General features: G+C 47.1%; 1 protein-coding gene across 1 annotated transcript; it reads left to right on the top strand.

Annotated features, from left to right (window-relative positions):
- The first annotated feature begins 2,192 nt into the window (after nt 1-2,192).
- Neurog1 (neurogenin 1) lies at nt 2,193-2,906 on the top strand. The gene has a single exon (XM_048334355.1). The coding sequence runs from the start codon at nt 2,193-2,195 to the stop codon at nt 2,904-2,906; it is 714 nt and encodes a 237-aa protein (XP_048190312.1).
- Nucleotides 2,907-24,871: the final 21,965 nt, after the last annotated feature.

Genomic DNA, 24,871 nt, shown 5'->3' with positions numbered 1-24,871 from the left:
GTCTCCTGTCAAAGAGACCAGACATAAAAAGGAAGACCATGTGAAGAAACAAGGCAGACACTGCCAGAAACCAGGGAAGAAACCTGGAATAGATGTTCCCTCTGAGCTTCCAAAAAGGAGGCAACTCTGCTGACACCAATTTTGGACTTCTGGCCTCCTAAAGTTTGGAAGAATAAACATCTTTTTTTTTTTTTAAACAACCCACTTTGTGGAATTTTGTTAGGATAGCCCAAAGAAACAAATACAGGGCCCAGAAATGTCAAAAGGTCAGGCTGGTTGGAGTGTACTGAGGCATGAGAAAGCTGAAGCAGTAAAGAAGGCCAAAGGCAGAGTAAGGACCCCTGGGCTTCTTTCTGATGGCTTCCATAAACCCCAGCTTTAGGCTCCTGAGATACTCCAGTATCTGTCTAAGCATTGCCCTTTCCTGCACAATTTGATGCCTAACAAACCTCAAGCCTTTATATATGTGTGTGTGTGAGGGGGACAGGTACATAAGAGGTGCTGCATGGTCCCCTTAGCAAGGGTTAGCCAGCCAATACAGGGGACTGCTGCCTCCAGACAGCAAAGGGGGTAATGTCCCAATTAGAAAGTACCCTTTAAGGGCAGCAAGCCAGGCTCCAGGCATGAAGCCACCACACAGTTATCATGGATAAGGGGGCTGGGTACTTGGCCAAAAAGTGTTTGTTTTGTTTTTGACATTCCCATCCCATTCTTAATGACTATTTTCTCCTGGGGGGGGGGGGGGAGAGGCTTTACTGCTGTCTGGTGACCAAAGGACATCAACTTCTGACCTGCAGAGTGACAACAGGCAGAGTGAAGACTAGGCAGATAGTTGAATTTATAACCCCAGAGGTAGAAGGGGCTGGGGAAAAAGGTTCCACTTGGATAGAGGACCCTAGGCCCCTTAATGGCTGGCACTGGCCTGGGTAGCAGAAGCTGCAAGCACTACTCCAAGACGCAGCACAAAGGAATCCTCCCAGGAACCGAGGGGAAACAGAGAACTGTCTGTGGAGCCCAAGGAGAATCTCACACTTCTGATACCTCATAAGTCTTGGAGTGGTGGTGGATAGGGAAAATAAGGAAACCGGAGCCAAAACTCAACCCAGCTTAGAAATCACCGCTTCTTTCGATTCAGCTTTGCTCTCTCTCCCTCCCACCTTAGGTAAAAGTTAACAGGTTCTTTCATGTCCCTTTAATTTTGGCGAAGGAGGGGCGATATGCCAGCCTCACACCTTGTGTCACCGCTGTCACGGAGCCGTACATTGCAACCACTTATTAGGTGCTGTTAAAAGAATAAGGCGGGGGTGGGGGGGTGGGGGAGGAGAGCCGGCCAAGGGGTCCACGAACATCATCCAAAGTCATCATTCCACAAATGAGGTCAAGTGAGGCTGCGAGAGGTGAAATCACTTTTCCCTATTCACCTGCTACACTTTTCCCTATCCACCTGCTACTCAGCAGCTGGGCTAGCTAGACAGGCCCAGGTTTCTGCAACTCAAAGCGCCAGGCAGCGCAGCGCGGCTCTCACTTCCTGGCCCCGCGCCCCGCCTGCCCGCCCCGCCGGGCGAGGGCTCTCGAGGGGCTCTCAGGAGGAGCGTGCCTGGGCCGCTAATCGCCCGCTGCCTCCGCCCCCGCCCCCTCCCCCTCCCGGGTTTCTCTGCCAGGAGACTCACTAGCCCGCTAAGCCGCGGCCGGCTCCCGGGCGAGGCGAAGCCGCCGATTGGCCGGCGGTAATTACGGGCACGCTCCGGGACAGGGAGGGCCCGGGCGGCCTCCCGCGAGCATAAATTATGCAAATGCCCGGCCTCGCACGGGGCTGACCTGCCGCCTCGCTCCATTCACCGGGCCGCCTCAGGGGCGGAGGTGGCGAGGGAGGGGGCGCGCCCATTGTCGCGCCGGGTACTTAAGGGGTCTTGAGGCCGGTCGTGTGCCACTCTCGGTGCTCACACGAGCTGATCTGATCGCCGGCGACGTCACTCGGGAGACCAGCCGGGCGCGTGGCCTCCGCAAGCGAAGCGAGGCGGCGAGGACAGGTTTCCCTGGCGTCCCCCTTCGCGTCCCCGCGCCCGCAGCGGGCCGCTCCGCTCGGAACGTAAGTGTGCCCCGGAGGCCCTGCACTTGGCGGGGCCCCCGCACCTCTCCACCTCTCCCTGTCCATCGGTCAGTCGTTCCAGAGCAGCGCAGCGAGCGCAGCGATGCCCGCTCCCCTGGAGGCCAGCCTCTCCGACCTCGACTCCACCAGCCGCCGCAGCAGCGACCTGCCTGGCCTCCTCGCAGACCACGAGGATGTTGCCAGGATCCAGCCTCCCGCCCCCGCCTCGGGACCGCTGGTGCCGGCCCGCAGAGGCGCGCTCGGAGCCGCAGACACCCCCGGGGCGCTGGAGGAGCAGGAGCGGCGGCGGCGCCGAGGTCGGGCGCGAGTGCGCCCCGAGGCGCTGCTGCACTCCATTCGCAGGAGCCGCCGCGTCAAAGCCAACGACCGCGAGCGCAACCGCATGCACAACCTGAACGCCGCGCTGGACGCGCTGCGAAGCGTGCTGCCCTCCTTCCCGGACGACACCAAGCTCACCAAGATCGAGACGCTTCGCTTCGCCTACAACTACATCTGGGCTCTGGCTGAGACGCTGCGCCTGGCAGATCAAGGGCTGCCCGGGGGCGGTGCCAGGGAGCGCCTCCTGCCTCCGTGCGCCCCTTGCCCGCCCGGACCCCCGAGTCCTGCCAGCGATGCCGAGTCCTGGGGCTCCGGGGCCGCCGCCTCCCCCTGTGCGGCCGCCGCCTCACCGATCTCTGACCCCAGTAGCCCTGCATCCGAAGACTTCGCTTATGGCCCCAGTGACCCCCTTTTCTCCTTCCCTGGCCTGCCCAAAGACCTACTCCACACGACGCCTTGTTTCATCCCTTACCACTAGGCCCTTTGTACACCGTTACTTTCCCCCTCCTGAAGTCGGTGGGCAACAGATGAGGACCCAGCCGGAGGGAGGAAGCAAGCGGGAGCTTTAAAGGGGTGGGGGATACCTGAGCTTCTTGTTAGGTCGCTGCACCCTCGCCGCCACCGCAGCCCCTTGGTCTGTTTCTCCAATTCCTCAGCCCCAGGCCCCTCCTGCCCGCCCCCCAGACTACTTTTCCTTTTGCACTTTCTGAACTCCACAAAACCTCCTTTGTGGCTGGCTCAGAGCTGACCCCAGTCACCACTTCAGTGTGATTTGGAAAAGGGACAGATGAGCCCCTGAAGACGAGGTGAAAAGTCAATTTTACAATTTGTAGAACTCTAATGAAGAAAAACGAGCATGAAAATTCGGTTTGAGCCGGCTGACAATACAATGAAAAGGCTTAAAAAGGAGACACAAGGAGTGGGCTTCATGCATTATGGATCCCGACCCCCACCACGGTGCACTCGCTCTTGGAAGAGCCCAGTGCTTGCCTAGCTATTCAGGCACTGGGCTGGTGGGTACTTTAATTTATTCAGGACGCTTCATTCATATGAAAATGTATTTTTGTATATAAAGAATTTATTCTATTATTATGAGCTGTCAAAGTTTACATTTTTGTATTGCAGATTCTTTGTGTAAATAAAAAAATTTAAGTAACAAGTCACCAAGTTTCTTGCCTAATGTAGTGTGTCTCTGGGACTTCTACCCCACCCCACCCCCCACCCCCCGTGGCTCAACCAACCACTAAAGTGAAACACTATTCCTGCCCACCTCCCAAACATCCTGTCCTAATTCAACAACAAATTAAAAATAAATGCGCCTAGTTTCCACCAAGAAGCAGACACCAACAGAATCTTTGGGATTCGCCATTTCCTTTCACCTCTTAAGCACAGAAGAGATCTTTCTCTGGCTCGCTATATGCTAATTAAGACTTTTTAGTGGGGAATTAGCCCCAGTCAGGCAGCTACCTGTAGAGGTAGGGCCAGGGAGAGTCTTTCTTTTGTATAACTCCACATCAGCTGGCTCCATGTTTCAAAGAGAGAGGATTAAAAAGATCAATACAGTGTGACCACTGGCTAGGAAGTCCCAGTGACAGGTGGGGCTAGTCTGGGTGAGCAGAAGGGTCTACTGTTGGAACAGCCTATTTAGAAGGGGAAATTGATTTGTAAACAATGCCTTTAAACTATTGTCAATTAAGGCTGAGGTCACCCTAGCTGTGAGATGTGGGATGGATTATGCTGGTATGGTCTCCTTGAATGGGGAGTGCAGCTGCTATAAACTGTGAGCTAGGGTACCTGCACACACACACACACACACACACACACACACACACACACACACACTTTCACACAGTGTAGTCTGTAAACTGTTGGGGGAGGAGCACATGCAAAGAAGAATTTGGGTGATTTGCTTGCTCTAGCCAGTCCTCAAGGGCCATGGCCAGAACTCTCATTTGCTGCCACAGAACCCTCAGTGGGGACTTTTCGGGATGGGGAGGGGTTGTCTAACAGCTTAACAGCACCAGTGAGTAGCAACTTTCGTTTAAAATTTCAAAATGGGGATAATTACACAAGGTAGCTCCTAAAATACTGTCCTAGCCTGTTTCCCCACGATGGGCTTCACCATTCCCTCACCCCCCCCAATCATGGGACTTAAACTGAGGCCTGAGTTTAAAGTTGAACTCACTGTCCCTGTGCTCTTTTGCTCAAGGCTATGCTATGCCACTTTGAGCCAAAGCTCCACTTCCAGTTTTTAGGTAGTTAATTGGAGTTAGGAGTCTCATAGCCTTTCCTGTTTGGGCTGGTTTTGAGCTGTGGTCTTCAGATCTCAGCCTCTTGAGTAGCTAGGATTACAGGCATGAGCCACTAGCACCCAGTTTGGACTTCATACACACACACACACACACACACACGCATGCACACACAAACACATTTAGCCTAGTGGGCAGATGGAACTGAGTTCAGGAAGATGGTATTCTGTGGTATTAGAAAAAGTAAGAAAATAGATGCAGAGAGTCAGAGCAAGGCCAGTGACACATGTCTGCATTTAGGAAAGTGTTTTCTCTCCTCATGTATTCTGTCCTGACAACTTGGAACACAGATACATAGACTGCATTAGCAGCAGGCATTGCCAAACCTGGGCATAGGCATGGGCAAGATGCCCCATGTCAGATTAAAAAAGACTGCACTGTATAAGCTTTTGGGGAATTGGATGCCTTCCCTAATTTCCCCCACATCAAAGACCAAGGAAAGCTCCAGAAATTGCAGGGGCTGGGATTGGAATTGCTCTTGATAAGAAGCTCCAAGGAAAAAGTTGTATCTCTACAATGGTCATCTCAGGGCTTGTCTCATTGTCTATCCTAGAACTACAGCACTCTATTAGCTCTGTGTTTCCTAGAGCAAAAGACCTAAGTGATTGGCACTAGATGTTCTGCTCCCCTTGCATAGGATCCTTGAAAATGACTCCTACCAGCCTTCTCCCCTATGGAGATTCTTCAACTATCAGGTTAGGTCCATGGGTCTGACACAGCAGAAGAAATCAATAGATTATGTTTCTCCTTGTCCAGAATCCTTGAGAAAAGCTCCAGCTAATGACTGAAGTAGGAGCTTTGTCTCCTATAGCTGCACACAACCAGGACTGAACACAGGGGAAACAACATTACCAAGGGTGAAGAATAGCACACCATATTCCCAATTTGGTTGCCACAATAGGCTCACAAACCCCAAGGTGCAGGACCAGAGCACCTTTCCATAAAGGAAAGTCTTTAACAACGTTGTTAGCTGGGGGCGTCTCCACCCCTGCCAGCAAATGCTAATTCTTCCCAGGAAGCAAACATCCACAGGCAACCCTGAGAGCTCTCGAACTGGAGAAAAGAAAGAAGGTGATTTAAAATGCTGATCCCCTGCTCAGGGGCCTCTTTCTTCCTGCAGCAAAGTCTCATTCATCCCCTGGCATCTGCAAAGGCACGGTAGGGGTTACTAAAATATTCTAATCAGTAAAGAGCATGGCCCTTCCACTGAAAGCCATGTTCCAGAGTCCTTAACCTCATCTTCTACAACAGTCAGCATGCTCTTATCTACCTCCATCTCTACTTGTTTTTGTCCTGGCACCAGACACACATGTTTATACACTGTTTCCAATCTATTGGGAAATCAGAGAAGGGAGAATTAGGACAAAATAGTTTTTCTTATAATAGATTTTTTAAATATATGTTTCCTCATTCTCTCAGTTCTTTAATGACTGGTTTCCATGACCTGGCTATGTGCTGAACACCTTTCAAGACACTGGAATAAGACAAAATCTTTGCCTAAAAGGAACTTGTGTTCTAGTGGGCAAAAACAAAATAAATTTAGGAAAAGTAAATGTCGAGGAGAAAACACACAGTGAAATAAAGAAACAGGAATGTCAAGGCTGGAGGGCAGTACTATTTTGAAAAGATAAGTCAGGAAAGGCCTTTTAATAAGGTATTACTTGAGTGAAGACCAAAATTGGGGGTGGGGGGTGGAAGGATGCTATGGTTTCAATATGTGAAAGACTCGGTCACCAAAGGAGAGCTACTGGGAAGTATATGGAGATAGGGTTTTACATATGTGGGACAGACCACCTTCATCAACAGCACAATTCAATGGAACCACTACATCTTGGACTTGAACATCCAGAACCAAATTATGCCTCTCTTCACTTCATAAGTAACCTATGCTAGGTATCTAGCTGTGAAATCTGTAAATAAACCTTCTTTCTTTATAAAATTACCAACTTCTGGTATTTGTTTATAACAATGAAAAATGGACAATAAGGGTTGGTCATGAAACTGGGTTTGGCCACAAGAGCTACAACATACACTTGCAGTTACAACTTCACTTGCACAGTTTATCTGTCTCTAATCCTGCTTCTCCAGAATCGGCTTCTGAGAGAGGACAGCAGTGCCTACCCCCCCTTCAACTTGGTCCCCAAATGATAACTGCTTGCTTTAATTCTCATCCCCCAAATGCCCAGATGCCCATCCCACCCTTTCATTTTATTTAGGCTTGGACCGTAAGAACCCTCTACTGTCTGGCACAGATGGCTCATGCCTGAAATCCTACTCAGGAGGCTGAAATCTGAGGACTGCAGTTTGAAACAAGCTCTCACAGGAAAGTCTGGGAGACTCTTACTTTTAATTAACTACCCAAACGCCAGAAGTGGTGCTGTGGCTCAAAGTGGCAGAGCGCTAGCCTTGAGTAAAAAAGCTCAGGGGACAGAGCCCAAGATCTGAGTTCAAGCCCTACCTAGGACTGGCACAGGTGCACATGCAGGCGCCAACACATACAGGGGCCCATCACAAGTAAGAGATGGAGTTGGCAAATAAGCTCACAGATTCTCCACTCGTGGAGTCAGAAAGGAAATGTAAATGAAAACAACCTTGAGGAACTATATAGTTCCCCCATCAAAATAGCTCCAATGAAACCAAAGGCAAGTGGGGCCCAGGCGTCGCTTCAGCATCTCAAAACTTGCCTGGTGGGGGTTCGAAACCATGCAACCCGCTCCGGAGCAGTTTAATAAACAAAAACATTTTACCTTGAGGCGCCACATTCCCACTCATATAGGCATAGGCCCAAGAGAAATGAAAGCATTTGTTCAGAAAAGAAGAAAGTCTCCACAGCGCTTCCTTATCTCGACAGGGCGACGTCCGCATCTTCTTCAGCCCACGCTCCCAGCCTGCCCTGCGCGCCCAGCCGCATGTGCCTAGCCCGCCCTCCCAGCCTGCCCTGCGCGCCCAGCCGCATGTGCCTAGCCCGCCCTCCCAGCCTGCCCTACGCGCCCAGCCGCATGTGCCTAGCCTGCCCTCCCAGCCTGCCCCGCGCACCCAGTCCCATGTGCCTATCCCGTCCTCCCAGGCTGCCCCGCGCACCCAGCCCGCGCAAACCCAGCAGGTGCACAGTCGCCTGGCCCGGGCTGTTGCATCTTCCCTCTCCTCACATCAAGCCTTGATCTCTGCCTAATGCGGTTTTCTTTTAAAAAAGTAAAAACTGCATGTACTTCAAGAAGCGCAGCCCTATTACTGGGAGAGCAAGGTGGCAAGAGCCTAGACCCCTCTGGAGCCACTGGGCAACCTGGATTGCCCCTCTTGGATCATTGCAGGAATGAGAACCCAACTTTTAGGTCTAGGAGCGCCTAAGCATATCTATCTAGGAGACTTTTATCTCCAAAAATTAACCCAAAAACCCGGAACAGGAGCTATGTCTAGCTAATCCTATCCAGGCCTTGAGTTCAAGCCTTGGGACCAGCTCCCTCTCACCCCACCCCCAAAAAAGTGAGCAAGGGAAAACTTTAGCACTCCTATTCTCCCTTTTGTAGGCATCTGTATAGTGTAAAAAGTAGTGATCAACTTGCTTGGTTTTTTTTGGGGGGGGTGTATTTTTTTAATTTTGTTTTGTTTTTTTTTTGTGCTGATCCTGTGTCTGCAAATCAGGGTGTAGGTATTGTCCCTGAGCTTTTACACTCAAAGCTGGTGCTCTATCACTACAGTCACAGATGCACATCTGGCTTTTTGATGTTGAGATGGAGATAAGAATCTTTAGTTGAAAACCCTTTTTTTACAGTTCTTACTTTTCTTTTTCTCTCCCCCCCCCCATTTTAGTTGCTCTTTAAAAAAAAATTTTTTTTCTGTACTTTTGTCTTGTATGTAAATTTGTCTGATTTGGGGAGGGGAAAGGGAAGCACAGAAATGGTAGGACAAATAATAAACTAACTCAGCAGTGATACTCACTAGACATTATGTTCAAAATGAACTATACAAATTGAGGGAAGGGGGTCGTAAGGGAAAACAATCTGGGAAACAATGAGGGAGGGCGGACACTGTTCAAAAAGAAATGCACTCAATATCTGACTTATGTAAACCCTCTGTACATCACCTTTACATTAATTTTTTAAATAAAGAATCTTTAGGGGCTGGGGATATGGCCTAGTGGCCTGCCTCATATACATGAGGCCCTGGGTTCGATTCCCCAGCACCACATATACAGAAAATGGCCAGAAGTGGCACTGTGGCTCAAGTGGCAGAGTGCTAGCCTTGAGCAAAAAGAAGCCAGGGACAGTGCTCAGGCCCTGAATCCAAGCCCCAGGACTGGCAAAAAAAAAAAAAAAAAAAAAAAGAATCTTTAATTGGAGATAAGAATCTCATACTTCCCTGCCCAAGCTGACTTTGATCCAGGATCCTCAGATCTCAGTCTTCTGAGTAGCTAGGATTACAGGCTGAGCCACCAACACCCTGCCCCCCTGCTCATTTTTTGAACAAATACACTCTCAGAAATGGATGGTGGAGACATTCTAGCAGCCTGCAAGGCCTCTACAAAACAACATAGACCATGAGTAGAGCAGTGGAATGTTTGCTGACAAGCACAGTAGTACTAGTTCTAACATCTACAGCTGCTTCGAGAGTTGGCTCTTAGACCTCCCATTTATAAGGCAAACAGAGTAGGTAACTGGCTTCTACTAAGAGTATCCAGACAATGGAACTCACCAGCCCAGTTCTGTAGGTTCCTGGCTATTAACTTCATTTCACCTCAGTCTCCTGTTCTGTAAAATGGAAGACAATGATAGGCCCCACTTGTGTAATAGTGTTTCTCAATTTTTCAGTGAGAGGTCATTCATATAAAGAGCTAAAACTGGGTGTGGCTCATGGGGAGAAAAAGCTTGATAAAGGTTAGCTATTGACTGATTTAGCTGCAGGCCAATTACCCTTTGTAATAAAGTGATCATTTCTTTGGGCTCCAGATGGTCCCTCCAATGCTAAAGGCTGGAACCCCTAGATATAAACCTGAATAGTGTAACTTGATTCTCATGCAGCTATTTGAGTTTAAGGGTCAATGCTATACTTCAAATATAAAGCTGTGACTAGAGGACCTAAGGGGAATATTAAATTATACTTAGTGAAGCTTTGGTTTAAGCCCAGACCCAAATCTCACTGTCTTCAAGAATTCATCATAATGGGGAAAAAAATGCATATGTACAGTGCCTTCCGGTTTACAAACCAATTTCACATCCATCATGGGACATTAGCTTCACAGTATCCAGTGAGGTAGAAGGGATTATTGTATCTGTAGCACAGATGAGGCATGGGGCCTAGAGGTTAAGTGGCTCACCCAAGGTCACAGGGTTAATGAGAGGAGAGGGTGGTACTCAGAGTCACATCTGGCTCCAAGCCTCTTTCTTTTTTTCAGATACTTTCCTTTCCCCTTCAGGCTAGTCTCACCTGACCTACAGCACACCTTCTACATCACCATCGTTTCTGCATCATGATTTGTAACCAAGCAAAAGGTAAAGAATTAGTGAATGGATGATCAGCTTGAGCCATATTGAATTGCTGTTACTTGATCTTCAGAAATAGCAATTTCATATAGTTCAAACTACTGATTGTCACTTACTTGGATACTTACCAAGGATTAGGCACCAAGCCAAAGTCTTTAAATTGTATTGGTGTGTATAATCACAATAACCCTTTTATCTCCATTTTAGGGATAAGGAAATCAAGGCCAGAGCTGCAAAAGGATGAGGCAGGATTTAAAGTTAGGCATCTGAGTCCAAGGCACAGGCCCATAACTGCTGTACTTCCCTACTAACTCACTCCCCAGCAAGACAATATGAACTGCAAATGATGGAAATCATGGAGTAGAGCATGCAACAACTAGTTCTTTCATTCAACCAATTGGAAGGCCTACTAAGTTTTTTGTTGTGAGCCAGTGCCACATGAGTCTTGAGTGTTTGCGTATATCTTGTGCAAACTTGACTATTTTGGGGGGGGGGCCAGTCCTGGGCCTTGAACTCCGGGCCTGAGCACTGTCCTGGCTTCTTTTTGCTCAAGGCTAGCACTCTGCCACTTGAGCCACAACGCCACTTCTGGCCGTTTTCTGTATATGTGGTGCTGGGGAATCGAACCCAGGGCCTCATGTATACAAGGCAAGCACTCTTGCCACTAGGCCATATCCCCAGCCCTGACTGTTCTTTGATGTAGATTTCTTTTAAAGATATCTGTCAATCAAGCATCTCTGGAAGATAGAGATGCTGTGTCTTTCAAAGCTAAGATAAGACAGACTATCTGATTTTTTAAAAAATCTCAGGGCCCCTCTTTAGTAATTCACTGAGTAAGCAGGTTTCATCCGGCCTACTTTGTGTCCCCCTGTGGAAATCAGAGCTTGGGGAATCATCACAAAAATGATACTGGCCTGGTTGTCACTGTCCGTGAATGATAAACCATCTTTACTCTCTGATCCAAGGGTTTCTTATCTTCTATCAGCATAAAACTGTCAGACTACCTTGTTCACTTGCAAAAATGTATAAGATCTCAGAACCAAAGCTCTTAACAGGATCATCCCAACACTGCCCAAACAAAGACAATGTACCTAATGAGCACTCCCTTTCATAGCACAATATCCTTAAAAATCCTCATAGTGCCTCAACAGAGAGATAATGCAAGGAAATAGCCAGACAAATTGATCTGGTCTCCCTGGGCTGACCACAGAACTAAGTGGAAGCAAGGGCTGGTGGCTTGTGCCTGTAATCCTAGTTACTCAAGAGGCTGAGATCTGAGGACTGTGGTTCAAAGCCAGCCTGGTCAGGGAAGTCTGTGAGACACTGATCTCCAACTAGCCACCAAAACGCTGGAGGTAGAACTGTGGCTTAAGTGGCAGAAGACTAACCTTAAGTACATAAGGCTCAGGGACAGCACCCAGGCCCTGAGTTCAAGACCCCACAACTGGGGCACATGCACACACACACACACACACACACACACACACACACACAGAGTGGAAACTACTTTAGAAGTGATGGTCAGAAGTCTCTCAGAAGAAGGGACCTCACAGCCATTACAAGGATGAGAATCAGTGTTGCTGAGAACGAGGGATCAAACATGCTATGCATTCAAGGAGCAGAAAGCACAAGACCCTGAGTTCAAACCCTAGTACCTCTAAAAAGGCAAGAGTACAATTATACATTCTGTCATTTTGACAGGAAATATCCTTAGAGCTTCCCAAGTGCCATGTGAACTAGCCCCTGGTTCCCTGTGGTCACCTCCACAACTCTCCCTTGCTATACTAGGGTCTATCTACATCAGCTTCATTCACAAAGAAGTAAACAATCCATTTACACCAATAAACCCCAACAACTTCTAACAATCAAACCCAGAGGAGCCACTCTGCAGTGAAGCACAGAAGAGCCTTAGGAGAAAAGCATGATGTATGAAGAGAAGTCAGACTATATACCCAAGTAGCTTGCAAAGTTCACATTCATCAAAATGATGCAACAGCTAGCTATGATGATATACATATATGTATACATATATATACATATATGAAGAGTTAGCAATGTCAACAGTCATTCTGAAATGGTAAGGGGGTATAGCTATATGTTTTTATAAAATTTCATCCCAGCTAAAACTTTTTTTATCGTCAAGATGATGTACAGAGGGGTTACAGTCACACACTTAAGGTAGTGAATACATATATATTTCTTGTCATACTTGTTACCCCTTCCTCATTTTTCTCCCTCCTTCCCTCTTCCCAACCCACTGCCCCCTTGCTTTCTTCATTTTTAAAAAATCTTTCCCTTGATGAACATTGTCAATCTAGTCTACAATGCTTATGACCTCTATGATTATTAACAATAAAACAATTCCTTCCAGATCGGGTGATATATACATATACATATACATTTCTTTCCTTTGGCTTAGTGAAATCTGTTCCTTCTTTTTCTCTCATTTCTTTCCGGCTTTCCTCTTTCCTGCTGCTCTTGAGTTGCTTAGTTTGCTCTCATCAGTGTCCGCTGCATCAGCTAAAACATTTTTTAAAACATCAAGTCCTGATTTCAAAATGGAAATACAAATTTTGAGGGGGAAAAATCCCCATGCTTTCTATAGCCTGCAAGACCTAAAATATTAGTCATCTGTATCTACACAGTAGTCTCTTGGGCTGACCCACTCACTTGTAAAGATATTTATTAAAAGAAAAAAAGAACCTCTACCATGTGCGCTTACATGTCTTTTGATATCACTGCCTGTGCTCTCTCTCCACTATAGGCAGCAGTTTTAATAAGTTGTTCCATCCAGACTTCCCTAATGATACGCTTTCTACATGAAAAAGGCCTTGTGAAACTTAATTCCTCTGGCAGAAGCGAGCTCAGATCTCTGAAGCAGCGAAGATTTCAGATTTCCACCAGGTTTCCCTGCACCTGCCCTTTCGAGGCATGAGGGTTTTGTATGCGGAAGCCTCCAGGGGGTTGAAATTTAGCCCTGTCCATGTAGCAGGAAGGTCAGCCGAAGTCACTGAGTCCCAAGACACTGGACTTCAATCTCCGACCAAAAAAACAAAACATCAAAACACTTCTATTCACCAGGATGTGCTTAGCAGGGCGCTGGCATTTACAAATGTAATGCAGCACGGCAAGGCTAGGAGAAGGGGTCTTGCTTAGAAAGTCCATTGTTCTTTAGAGGTCTGACATCCTCAGTCAGCTCTAGCGAACACTTGACAGAAAGCCAGTCTCCTCCAGGCTGAGCCCCCGCTGCCACCTGATACCTGAATAAAGAGCAGAGCCAGCAAAATCCGAACTCATTTTGGGGATTTCTACTTCTGTGGGAACATAAATAGATAATTAATCAATACATAAAAATTAATGTCTGGTTGCTTGTAGAGATGCATGTTATAGCCTTGCTAATCAGATCAGCCATTCTCTATGGGGGAAACAATTTCTGCTTCATGTTACCCAGGGAATTTCTCAGTAAGAATGCTCCCACTGGACAGACTTGGCAGATTTTATGATTACTTTGTTAACAACGATAACTACAATATCAGCCAGCCAGATCATGCACACAGCACAGTGCTACTTAGGTTGCACAACAAACATGGAGATATCACTACTACTTTTTACAGAAGAGACATTGACCTGCCAGGGGCTATATGGATAGTAATTGGGTGAGATTGGACTTGAAAACAAGCTCTCAGCTAAGCACAGGTGGCTCATGCCTGTCATCCTAGCTATTCAGGAGGCTAAGATCTGAGGATCACAGTCCAAAGCCAAACCAGGAAGGAGTGTAATGAGTCTCTTATTTCCAACTAACCACCCCCAAAAAAGTTTTTAAGCTAGAAGCGGAGCTGTGACTCAAGTGGTAGAACACTAGTCTTGAGCAATACAGTATCAAAGCCCTGAGTTCAAGCCCCCAGGGAAGGAAGGCAAGGAGGGAGGGAGAGAAGGAAGGAAAGAAGGAAGGAGAGAGAGGGAAGGAGGGAGGAAGAAGAAAGGAAGCAAATAAAGAATAAAGAAGGAAAGAAAGAAATGAAAGAGAGAGGGGGAGGGAAGAAAGAAAGAAGGAAGGAAAGAAAGAAAAATAAGCTCTCAACTGCTCTAGACACTGCTTACTGTGAATGAATATTTATATGCCTACCTGAAAACTGAAAATAATGTTTTCTATTTCTCTTGGAAATGCTACAATGTTAACCTTTACATTTAGTCTATCCATTTTGGCATAGAGCACTTTGAGTCTATTCTAGGCTCTCCTCACAAAGATCTCATGTTTATTTTTCCATGGGGATGACTGGGGCCCTGAGAGGTAGGGAAAGAGTTTGATGTAATGATAGTTTGTTTTTTTTAAAAAGGAAAGAAAAGAAAGCAAGGGCTGGGAATGTGGCTTAGTGTTAGAGTGCTTGCTTAGCATGCATGAAGCCCTGGGTTTGATTCCTCAGCACCACATAAACAGAAAAAGCCAGAAGTGGTGCTGTGGCTCAAGTGGTAGAATGCTAGCCTTGAGCACAAGAAGCTCAGGGACAGTGTCCAGGCCCTGAGTTCAAGCCCCAGGACTGGCTAAGAAAGGAAGGAAGGAAGGGAAGGGAGAGAAGGGGGGGGAGGGAAGGAGGGAGGAAGGAAGGAAGGAACCATGGTCCAAGCCAGGCTCTCAGGAGCCTTAAAGAGGAAATGTGCAGGTATGTGGAGCTATGGATGGTTATAGCAAGCTACAGGGGCTGGCAGATAAAGACCAGAAGCAGTGGATTTCAGGTGATAATGGTGAGGAAGAAGGTGGAATTCCATTTCAGAATTACCCTACATTCCCCTTCCTTGGCTAGGACCTATATCTGAAGACATACTTCCCCTCATCACCACACCTCTGGAACCATTTATCAACACCCCTATCCACCTGCCTTTCCAACCCCTCTGTCTCTATGGCCCAGCTTCACTAAAAAGCTTTTTCTCACCCATCTCACTGAGCCAGCCAGCATCTGGCTGCCAGCACTGTGGGTGAGGACAAAGCCCATATCCAGGTTAGGCAAAGCTGTTGACACCAGCCCGGGGCCCACATACCACCGGTGACACTTCATAAAAGAGGGCAGTATCACAGCCTGGCCTTCATCCAGAGGCTTAGAACATTCCGAGTACATTGGCTCACATTTGCTCAGGTGGTCCTTACAACTGTCTCTGACAAGTAACCCCTAGGCTTATCTAGCATGGAGATTGGCTCTTCGTAGATATTCAAAAGCACTTCACATCTGGAAAAATCAACCAATGCAGTTGACTGCTGAGGTTGAAGCCACAATGAGGACCAGCTCTGCTGCCATGAAAGGAGGCCAACAGCCATCACACACCACAGTTGATGTGTTCCGGAGCCTGCCGGCTGGGATTTAGGAGTTGTTTGCTCCCATCCGTTCCAGCCTTTTTTCAAGCATCAATATAGCCACTGAGTGGTAGCAGCTTATCACTATGAATTCTGATGCTTTGATTTTCACTATGGAGTGTCCTAAGGTGAGAACAAGATGCTTCATTGTGAGATACAGAGCGAGTTCTCTGCAAACAAGGGCACCCCACTCAGTGGCCATTAACTCATCCTTGGACAACAGACAAGGTCAACTGTGATCCTTACACCCTATCCTGAGACCTGAGCTCTGTTCTCTTGGATGAAGCAAATGGCTCTAGCAGCTGATGGGAACAAACCCAGGGGCAGAGCTGAAAACTTCTACCAGGAGAAGAAAGAAAAGGAAAACAACTTGCCAGTTTCTTCTGTCCCCATATTTACCTCAGATCCTCATGCAAAGGGACACCTTTGTCAGTGCAAGAATCACAGTAACAGAATGCCTCTCCTGGGCTGGGGATATGGCCTAGTGGCAAGAGTGCTTGCCTCGTATACATGAGGCCCTGGGTTCAATTCCCCAGCACCACATATACAGAAAATGGCCAGAAGTGGCGCTGTGGCTCAAGTGGCAGAGTGCTAGCCTTGAGCAAAAAGAAGCCAGGGACAGTGCTCAGGCCCTGAGTCCAAGCCCCAGGACTGGCCAAAAAAAAAAAACAACAACAAAATGCCACACACACACACACACACACACACACACACACACACACACACACACATTGAATCCCACCTCCAGCTCATCTCTACATTCAATAGTCACCTAGGGGCCACCATTGTGGCCCCTTTCCATATGCTGTTTCTGGCCCTTTTGGTAAGAAACACAGTCAAGAAGAACAGATGTGTAAGACTAGCAGGTGGTCTAACAGGTTCCTTTCGGCTTTGCCCTGTGCTATGCTTATATCCTCTCTTCCCCAAATTATGAATCACCTAAGGGCCAAAGAGATCTTTCTGGGGGGAGGACAGGGGTCCTAGTACTTGCATTTAGGGCCTGGCCACTGTCCTTGAGTTTCTTTTCGCTCCAAGCTAGCACTCTACCACTTGAGTCACACCTCCACTTCCAGCTTTTTGTGGTTAATCAGAAATAAGAGTCTGTTAGTCTTTTCCTTCTCTGGGCTGGCTTTGAACCATCATCCTCAGATCTCAGCCTCCTGAGTAGCTAGGATGAGAGGCAGGAGCCACCAGTGTACCCAGCCAAAGAGATCTTTTGTATCAAAATAACAGCTGCTCCAGGTGCCTGCTTACGGAATCTCATGCCACACCTGGGTTCCCTTCTCTCTGTGGCTAACATCTTGTTTTTTGGATTCTTCAGAGAATCTCAGTTGCTGTCCTGCCACATTCTCCCCATACTTCAAACCCTCACATCTATCCCTCCCACCACCACAAAAAGAAGGCCATATTCGCTTGGCTTTTGCCACAACTTATTTTTTATTTTTCTTATAAAGGTGATGTACAGAGGAGTCACAGTTACATGTCAGGTAAAGAGTACATTTCTTTTGGGGCAATGTCACCCCTTTCCTCACTCTCTCCCAATTTTCCTCTCCCATCTCCACCCACAAGTTGTAGAGTTGATTTTCAACATAGTATCTAGTGAGTACCACTGCTGCATTTGTTTATCTCTGGCCCCCTCCATTTCTGTGCCCAACACTACCCTCCCAAAGACATACACAAACAAGACAAAAAGAAAAGAAAACAAAAGCAACAAAAAAGAACAAAACTTTTGTTTCCAGTTTTTGGATTTCATTGTGAAAACATATTATTGTGTATGAGCAGAGGTATGCAGGCATTGCACCTTTGTGTTCCTCTCCTAAGTGTATCCTCCTTCGGCCTCCCTGTGTGTGAATGCCTAGAGTCCCGTGTCAGGTATCATGTCCCATTGTATTTTAGATCTAGCTTCTGCATATGAGAGAACATGCACCATGTGTGTCTCTCTGAGGTTGTTTTGCCACAATTTAAAGACAAGAGTTTATCCAGATGTCTTCTTGGACTAGGACAAACAAATATTGGTGAGGGTTTGGATGGCAAAGCTGTCTAATATTGCATGCCAAAAGGCATCCCTGTATTGCCTGGTAGACATCTCAGGGGGAACAGCTTACCGCAGAAGGGAAGATAACACATACACGCCTTAATGCCTTATTTCTGCCTTTATGGCTCCTCCTCAAATGGAGCTGGTCGTAAGGGCAGGAATAGGAGTCAGAGACTAGTAGAGTCTGCACAAAATAAATCCCATTCTCTGAGCACCTACTATTTCCCAGCTCAAGCAGAATCTCATCAGCTGTGTGAGTGAAAGCTGCTAACTGAATTCCCCTCAGCTGATTGGACCAGAAAGAGCTTGAGTGCTGCCTCCTCCCCTGGGGGATGCCTGCAGTCACTGGCTAATCAATAAGGGGTACAGGTTGTGAAAATCTTGAGGGGTCCTCATCACACACCACAGATAGATTCTATGGGACCAGGCAGAGGCTGGGCCTGTTTGCATAGATTCCACCCCTGCCCATCCGGGTTTCCCCTCCTGATCCCAGTTTTACGTGAGAACACCTTATTTGGTAAATTACTTGCTCAGGAATCCTGGATCCAGGCTCTTTTCTGAGGGAAGGCCGCCTAAGACAACTAACTGGTCAGCTTTCTCCCCCTAAGGCCTAGATGGACACTGGGAGTTGATCTGCCTGCTGAGGCCTGGCCTGGGCCTCCCAATCAATCAAGAGGATTTATGAAGATCTTTGGTTGTGATCCTCTTCCCTCACCTGCAGTAATGAGTCTGCGATGTAACTGGGACAATGTTTGTCCCCTCCTCTCTGTCTGCAGAGAATGGCCCCCAGAATACACCATTGTATGTAGACTCCAGGGCGGGGATTAACAATTCTAGTTTGGGTGGACATTGTTTTAGTCATTGATTGGGAATGTCCAGAGAGAGTCTTCTGTGCTGAAGGTAAGCAACCCTTTCATACTCATCATCCACCAGATTGTCTGTAAACGTTCCTAGATGCAGCACGCCACAATAGACTTGATCTGGGCGTCTAGAAGACACGGCCTTCCATTGTAAGCCTGTGAAATGCTATACCATAATTACAGTTTCCAGGCACCTCTAATGACCCATTAAGATGGATTTGTAGAGTAGGCAGAGAGTTTGCAGCCAGAAGCAGGTGAGACTGTAGGCTCCAGGGTTTTCTTCTCTGAGGGTCAGGGACCCATCAGAAATAATCTGCACTAGAGGGGGAAAAATAAAATAAAAATCATAAGAAGATGAGATCTTATCACCACCACAGAAAAGACAAATCCTGAAATGTTTACATTTCTTTGACTAAAAAACAAAACTGTCTTTGAGAATGGAGAACATCTTGTTGTTGGCATTTATATGGATGTAAATGGGTATGTCACTCAGAGAAAACAGTTTGATGCTCTTGTGTAAAATGCTATTCATCTATTATATTTGGCCTAGCCATTTAACCCCTAATCATATGCTCTAGGGGAACTTTTGAGCTTCCGTGTCAGGAGATAGGGTAAAAACATTGTTTATAATGCCCCAAAGTGGAAATAACTCAAATGTTCATTTTGAGGGGAATATAGAGAAACATTGGGGTACCAGAACTCAATGGGGACATTAAGCATGAGAGGACTACAGCTATGTAAATCAACATGATTAGAGTTAGAAATGCAAATATGAGCTAGTCATGGTGGCATACACCTATAATCTCACTACTGGGAAGGTAGAGACAAGAGGATGGTGAGTCCAAGGCCAGTCTGGCTCCATCTCTTTTTTTTTTAAGTAATTTTAACTTTAAATAATGCACAGAAATAGAAGATATATCAAGGAATCTATGGAAAGATTACACACACAACAGTTGTAATGGGTTTCATAGTTAACATCAAAGGGGTAAGTCCAGATCCTAACCCCTGCACTGTAAATATGATCCTGTTTGCAAACAAGGTCTTTTAGATGTAATTAAGGATCTTTGTTTGAGATCATCCTGGATATAGGGTGAGCCTAAAGTGAAGGTTGAATGAGAAATTGGATGATAAGTTTCCGGGTGCTCATTTTATGTTAGATCTTACATATCATATTTTATTGCATGAAGCAAATATTACAAACTACACTAAGGTGGGGGAATAAAAGGTTAAAAGTCCACATACAAAGAAAGTAAAAGTTCCTAATCTTGCTTAATATCCCTGAGAGACTGAAGTCTTTTATAGTATGGAGGCTTTACCCCATGTTCCAGGATTATGCTGAACATGTTAGAGATGATGTGATATTTATTCCTCAAAACAACCCTGCAGTCAGTTAGCCATTTTGCAGATAAGAAAATGGAGGCTGAGAATGTTGAGCTCTTTGCCCAAGACAACATTTAAGTTGGAAAAGCAAAGAGTCAATTGAAGACCAACTTGCAAAGTCCAACCTTTCATTTTCTTTTATTTTGTATTTGTTTTATCTTACTTTTTGCCATAACACACATTTTTGCCATAACACATTGGATTGTATTTGCATACCTCAAGTATGTTAATCCTTGAATATCACAATGTTACCCATAGACCATTCTAGCAAAATAAGTAAATATACATCCACGTTACCTTGTATTTTAGATTCTTCTCAGAGCTGCATATACATCCTTTGAGTTCCCCATTTTCACATGCATTATGCATTTCACAGGCCTTGTATCTCCCAACACATCTCTTCATGACTTATGTAGGTCAATTTAAGTTAATCAAAGAGCATGGTCCATCCATCACTCATTCTTGGTGACCAAGGTGACAGTACAGAAATCCAAAGAGGAAAAGCATCTTTATCTGGGAGATGGGGGTGGGGAGTGATGGGTAAGGACGTTGCTTCTACTGTAAATGAAAGGGCCAGACCAACCATGAAGTCAAAGGGAGTCAACTACATGGAAATGATTACCAGGGGTCTGGGTGACCTACTGTACAGGTTTGCCTGCAACTGTCCCTAGTTCAGTCCTTCATCCCAGGAGTCCCCTTGATCCTGGGGCAAACCAGAATGTTTATTTACCTTTAGAGTGTGTGTGGCAGGGAGGGTGGAGGTGGTGGTCTTCCTCTTCCTGTCTGGATTGGAAGTATTTACAAAGCATTGGGGAAAAGAAGGCTAGCCATCTGACTTAACCTTGTATTGTTCCTTCTGGGGACTCAGCTTGAAGCCACTCTCTCCCCTCCTCCTTTTTCCTATGAGAAAAGACATTTGTCAGAGACCCTGAGGCCAAGCCAAGATGCTGGGGGCGGGGCCACGCTCAGTCCCGGCAGCAGGTGCTAGTGGCCTTTCTCCTCTTCCCTCCTCCCTGCCCCCCACAGCAATTGGTATGTTCTAATTAATTGAGTACCAAAGGTCAGCTTGGAAAGCAGCATCCTCACTCTTCCATCACCAATGCTGGAGAGGAAAAACTGTTGGCAGAATCTTAGACCCAAGGGGTGTCTGGGGGCTTCTTTAAGGCTGGACTTTCAAGTACTTCTCCACCATTGTCAGCAAGTGGGCACCCCACACTGGAGCTGTCGCTGGCATCAACAGACTCAGTGTTCAGGTAAATAGCATATATAGCCTCACTTTAGATGGTCACAGACGAAAATGGCAAAGCCAGATCCAAGTCTAGGCTCTGGCTCCATGCCACACTCAACTTCATGGTGCCAAGGTGCTCTCTCTCTCTCTCTCTCTCTCTCTCTCTCTTTCATGGCTCCAAGAACAGCAGGGAAGAAATTAAGAAGGAATCTCCACTTTCTCACACTACCCAGCTCCCTCCCTCCTCAAATCAACACTCCCCCCCTACAAAAAAAAAATGTATCATCATCCACTCAAACAGATGGTCAATTCAGGAATACATTTAAGGCTGGCAGATTTTCTCCACCACAAAAACCTGACACGTCTCTCCTGCCACCCTCTCATGCCCACAGTGACAGATGTGGATGCAGATGAGGAGAGCCCAGTGCCAGAGAAGGGGTCTGCCAACAGGAGAAGCGCTACAGGAGAGTGGAGGTCCTGCCCCCCCCCAAGGATGGCCACCTAGAGGGCTTCCTAAGAGCCCTCAAAAGAAGCCAGAGTCTAAGACAGGCTGCAGGCCTGTCCCAAAGTCCCCAGGCTGGGCATACACAGAACATGCTTTCCTTAAGATCCAGTCATTTGAGCTGGGTGCTCAATGGCTGGCTCACACCTGTAATCCTAGTTACTTAGAAGGCTGACATCTGACGGTCTCAGTTCCAAGCCAGTCCAGTCAGGAAAGTCCATAAGACTTTTATCTTCAATGAACCTTCCCCATTTGCCCCCCACCACCACCAAAAAAAAAAAAAAGCCAGAAGTAGAGCTTTGGCTCAAGTGGTAGAGCTCTAGCTTTGAGTACAAGAAAACAACAACCACTCAGATATTGCACCTAGGCCCTGAGTTTAAGCTCCAGGACATACACATACATACACACACACACACACACACACACACACACACACACACACACACACGAAGTCCCAAGTCATTTGGCTCAAAAGTAATTTTGAATGGAAAAAAAAAAGGTTCAGAAGTAGGAAATATAAAGGCACTCATGGGAAGAACCACCAGGTAGTGGTTGCAGTGGGTTCAATATGTCCAGGTTCTAAACCCCAGCATAGTGAAGGGGAGAGGCATGGCTGAGCTCTCCTCTGAAATATGACTTCTCCCTTGTAGCAGACAGCAGCTACAAAGTCCTCAGACCCCATCCTGATCCACCTGTCTTCTAGTCTTGCATAGTTGTGTTCTTCCTCCAAGGCCTTCCTCCCTCCCCCGAGGCAACAGGCTGACCACCAGGGAAGGGACTTCAGGTTTCTCCCAGTAAGGCTGAAGTCATGTCCAGTGGGAACCTGAAAGTCGTGCTTTCTTCTCTGGGTGCTAGGGATCCCTGCAACCATTTCTTCTCTCAGATCTCACCTACTCTAGTCTCTTCTGCAAAAGGGCCCCATGAGCAAGCCAGGGGCTACTGATTCATGCTTGTAATCCTAACTACTCAGGAGGCTGAGATCTGATTACCAAGGTCAAAAGCAGCCTTTGCAGTATAGTCTGTGAGACTCATCTCCAATTAACAACCCAAAGGGGCAGGTGTAGAGCTGTGGCTCAAGTGGTAGAGTACTAGCCTTCAGAAAAAAAAAAATCCTCAGAGACAGTGCCCAGGCCTTGAGTTCAAGCTCCAGAACTAGCACACACACACCAACAGATATTAAAAACATAGGGCTTTATTTAGTTCTACTAGCCATATTCCCAGATTCTCCTGCCTCTCCATCCCCATCTTCTTTATGACTCTGGTATACTGCTCTCCCTGTCCTGCCTTGTGTAACTTGAAGCCTTTGCCTGGGCTTTTCCCTGTTAGATCCTATCTAACCTCTGTCTTATGTCTTTTGCACTCCCAACTCTTGCTCAGCCCCCCCCCCCCCCCCCCCCGCTCCAAAGCTCTGCCGCAATGACCTCCTTTGTGACACAACTCTGAATTCCTAGTTCCCTAGACTACAGGTTTCCATCTCTCCACTGCACTGACAGTTTAGCATCAGAATTCCTTGTCAGCTGAGCTCCTGAGGCTAGAAACTGGTACTACCACACCTCCAAAGCCCAGGGCCAGCACTGGGAGAATCTCAAATGATGCTTGGCTCCATGAACTCTACAATCAGCAAATGGATCCACAATTGCCCAGGAGCCCACTGGATGGAGTTTGGGTTGCTTCCTGCAAAATAGTGTCAATGGTATACTTCTAGTCCAGGACCACACTTGAGCTAAAGAGTCCTAAAAGCCCTAGGAAGGGTTTCCCCACTCCCAGGTCAGGACTCCTAAGATCAAATAAAATAGCATTTTTTGGATACTTAATTGTAGCCTTGAGAAAGGGAAGGAGAAGAGGAATAGCCTACTAAAAACTTTACAGAATTTCTCATCTCACGCCCATTCCTCAAGTATCCCATGCTCACCTAGAAAAGAAAGAGCCAGGCACTGGTGGCTCACGCCTGTAATCCTAGCTACTCAGGAAGCTGAGATCTGAGGATCACAGTTCAAAGCCAACCCAGACAGGAAAATCTGCAAGACTCATCTCCAATGAACCACCAAAAAGCTGGAAGTAGAGCTGTGGCTCAAAGTGATAGAGTGCTAGCCTTGAGCTGAAAAGAGCTCAGGTACAGTGCCCAGGTCCTGAGTTCCAGCCCGTGACTGACAAAAGGAAAAGGAAAGAATGAAGGAGGGAAGAAAAGAAAGAGGGAGGGAGGGAGGGAGGAAGGAAGGATGGAAGAAAATGCATGTCTGCTTCTACACTGCCTCTTGCATGCACCCCTCTAGGGCCTTACCCAGGCCCTGTGCAGAGACCTTGTGCAAGAGGAACCCCCTGGCAGCTCAGGCCAGCCCAAGAAAATGGCTCACTGCTGCCTCAGCCCTCCCCATTCAGATGTGAAGCAGCCCTGCTGGGTCTCTGTGCATCCTTGGGGGCCAAAGACTTCAGGCCTGAATCACTGGCCATGTCACACACAGTAGGCTGAGGGTCAATGACTTGTGCCTGTGCCGCCCCACACAAAGGCAGCTTTACTGCTTAATCAGGGCTGCAGGGTAAACATTTAGAAAGAGAAGCTCCTCCTCAGCCGGCTGGCCTTTGTCTTCTTGTGCTCACTGAAAGGATGTGGTCTATCTAACAGGGAGTCCCTTACTGGAAAACAAGGAGAAGCACAGCCAGGTCTAAACTGGGGCCTAAATGACAGAGGTGACCCAGAGCCCACCTTGCAACGAGAGAGAGAGAGAGAGAGAGAGAGAGAGAGAGAGAGAGAGAGAGAGAGAGAGAGAGAGAGAGAGAGAGAGTGAGAGAGAGAGACACCCAATCTGGGAGGTTTTGCATATGGCCCAGCCAAGCTCTGGCTTCAGCTCTCAGGCAAAGCTTGGGAATTGTACCCAGAACAATTTGTAATGCCTCTCTTTCTAAAAGCAAATATCCCTAAGGCTCCGGAGGACAGAGAGGGCTCTGTGTCCATTCCTCAATTATTCCCCAACCCTCTGTCTCCAGCCAGCTCTCGACTTTTTCGTTTGAGTCTATGTCTCAGACTAGCTTCAGGGCCCTTCCCACTGCCAGGAATTCTGGGTAGTCCTTAAATATCTCTCTCTCTCTTGCCTGTCCTGGGGCTTGAACTCAGGCCTGGACACTGTCTCTGAGCTTCTTTTGCTCAAGGCTTGCACTCTACCACTTGAGCCATGGTGACTCCACTTTCAGCTTCTTTTGAGTAGTTAATTGGAGTTAAGAGTCTCATGAACTTTTCTGCCCTGGCTGGCTTTAAACAGCAATCCTCAGCTCTTAGCCTCCTGAGTAACAAGGATTACAGGTGT

The sequence above is a fragment of the Perognathus longimembris genome, chromosome 25 (genome assembly GCF_023159225.1).
Source record: "Perognathus longimembris pacificus isolate PPM17 chromosome 25, ASM2315922v1, whole genome shotgun sequence".
Lineage (NCBI taxonomy): Eukaryota > Metazoa > Chordata > Mammalia > Rodentia > Heteromyidae > Perognathus > Perognathus longimembris.
Note: the sequence above shows the minus strand (reverse complement) of the source record. Positions and strands in the feature narration are given on the sequence as shown.

Excerpts from the sequence above, each read along its gene's own strand:
- Neurog1 (XM_048334355.1), top strand. The coding sequence starts at position 2,193 with ATGCCCGCTCCCCTGGAGGCCAGCCTCTCCGACCTCGACTCCACCAGC.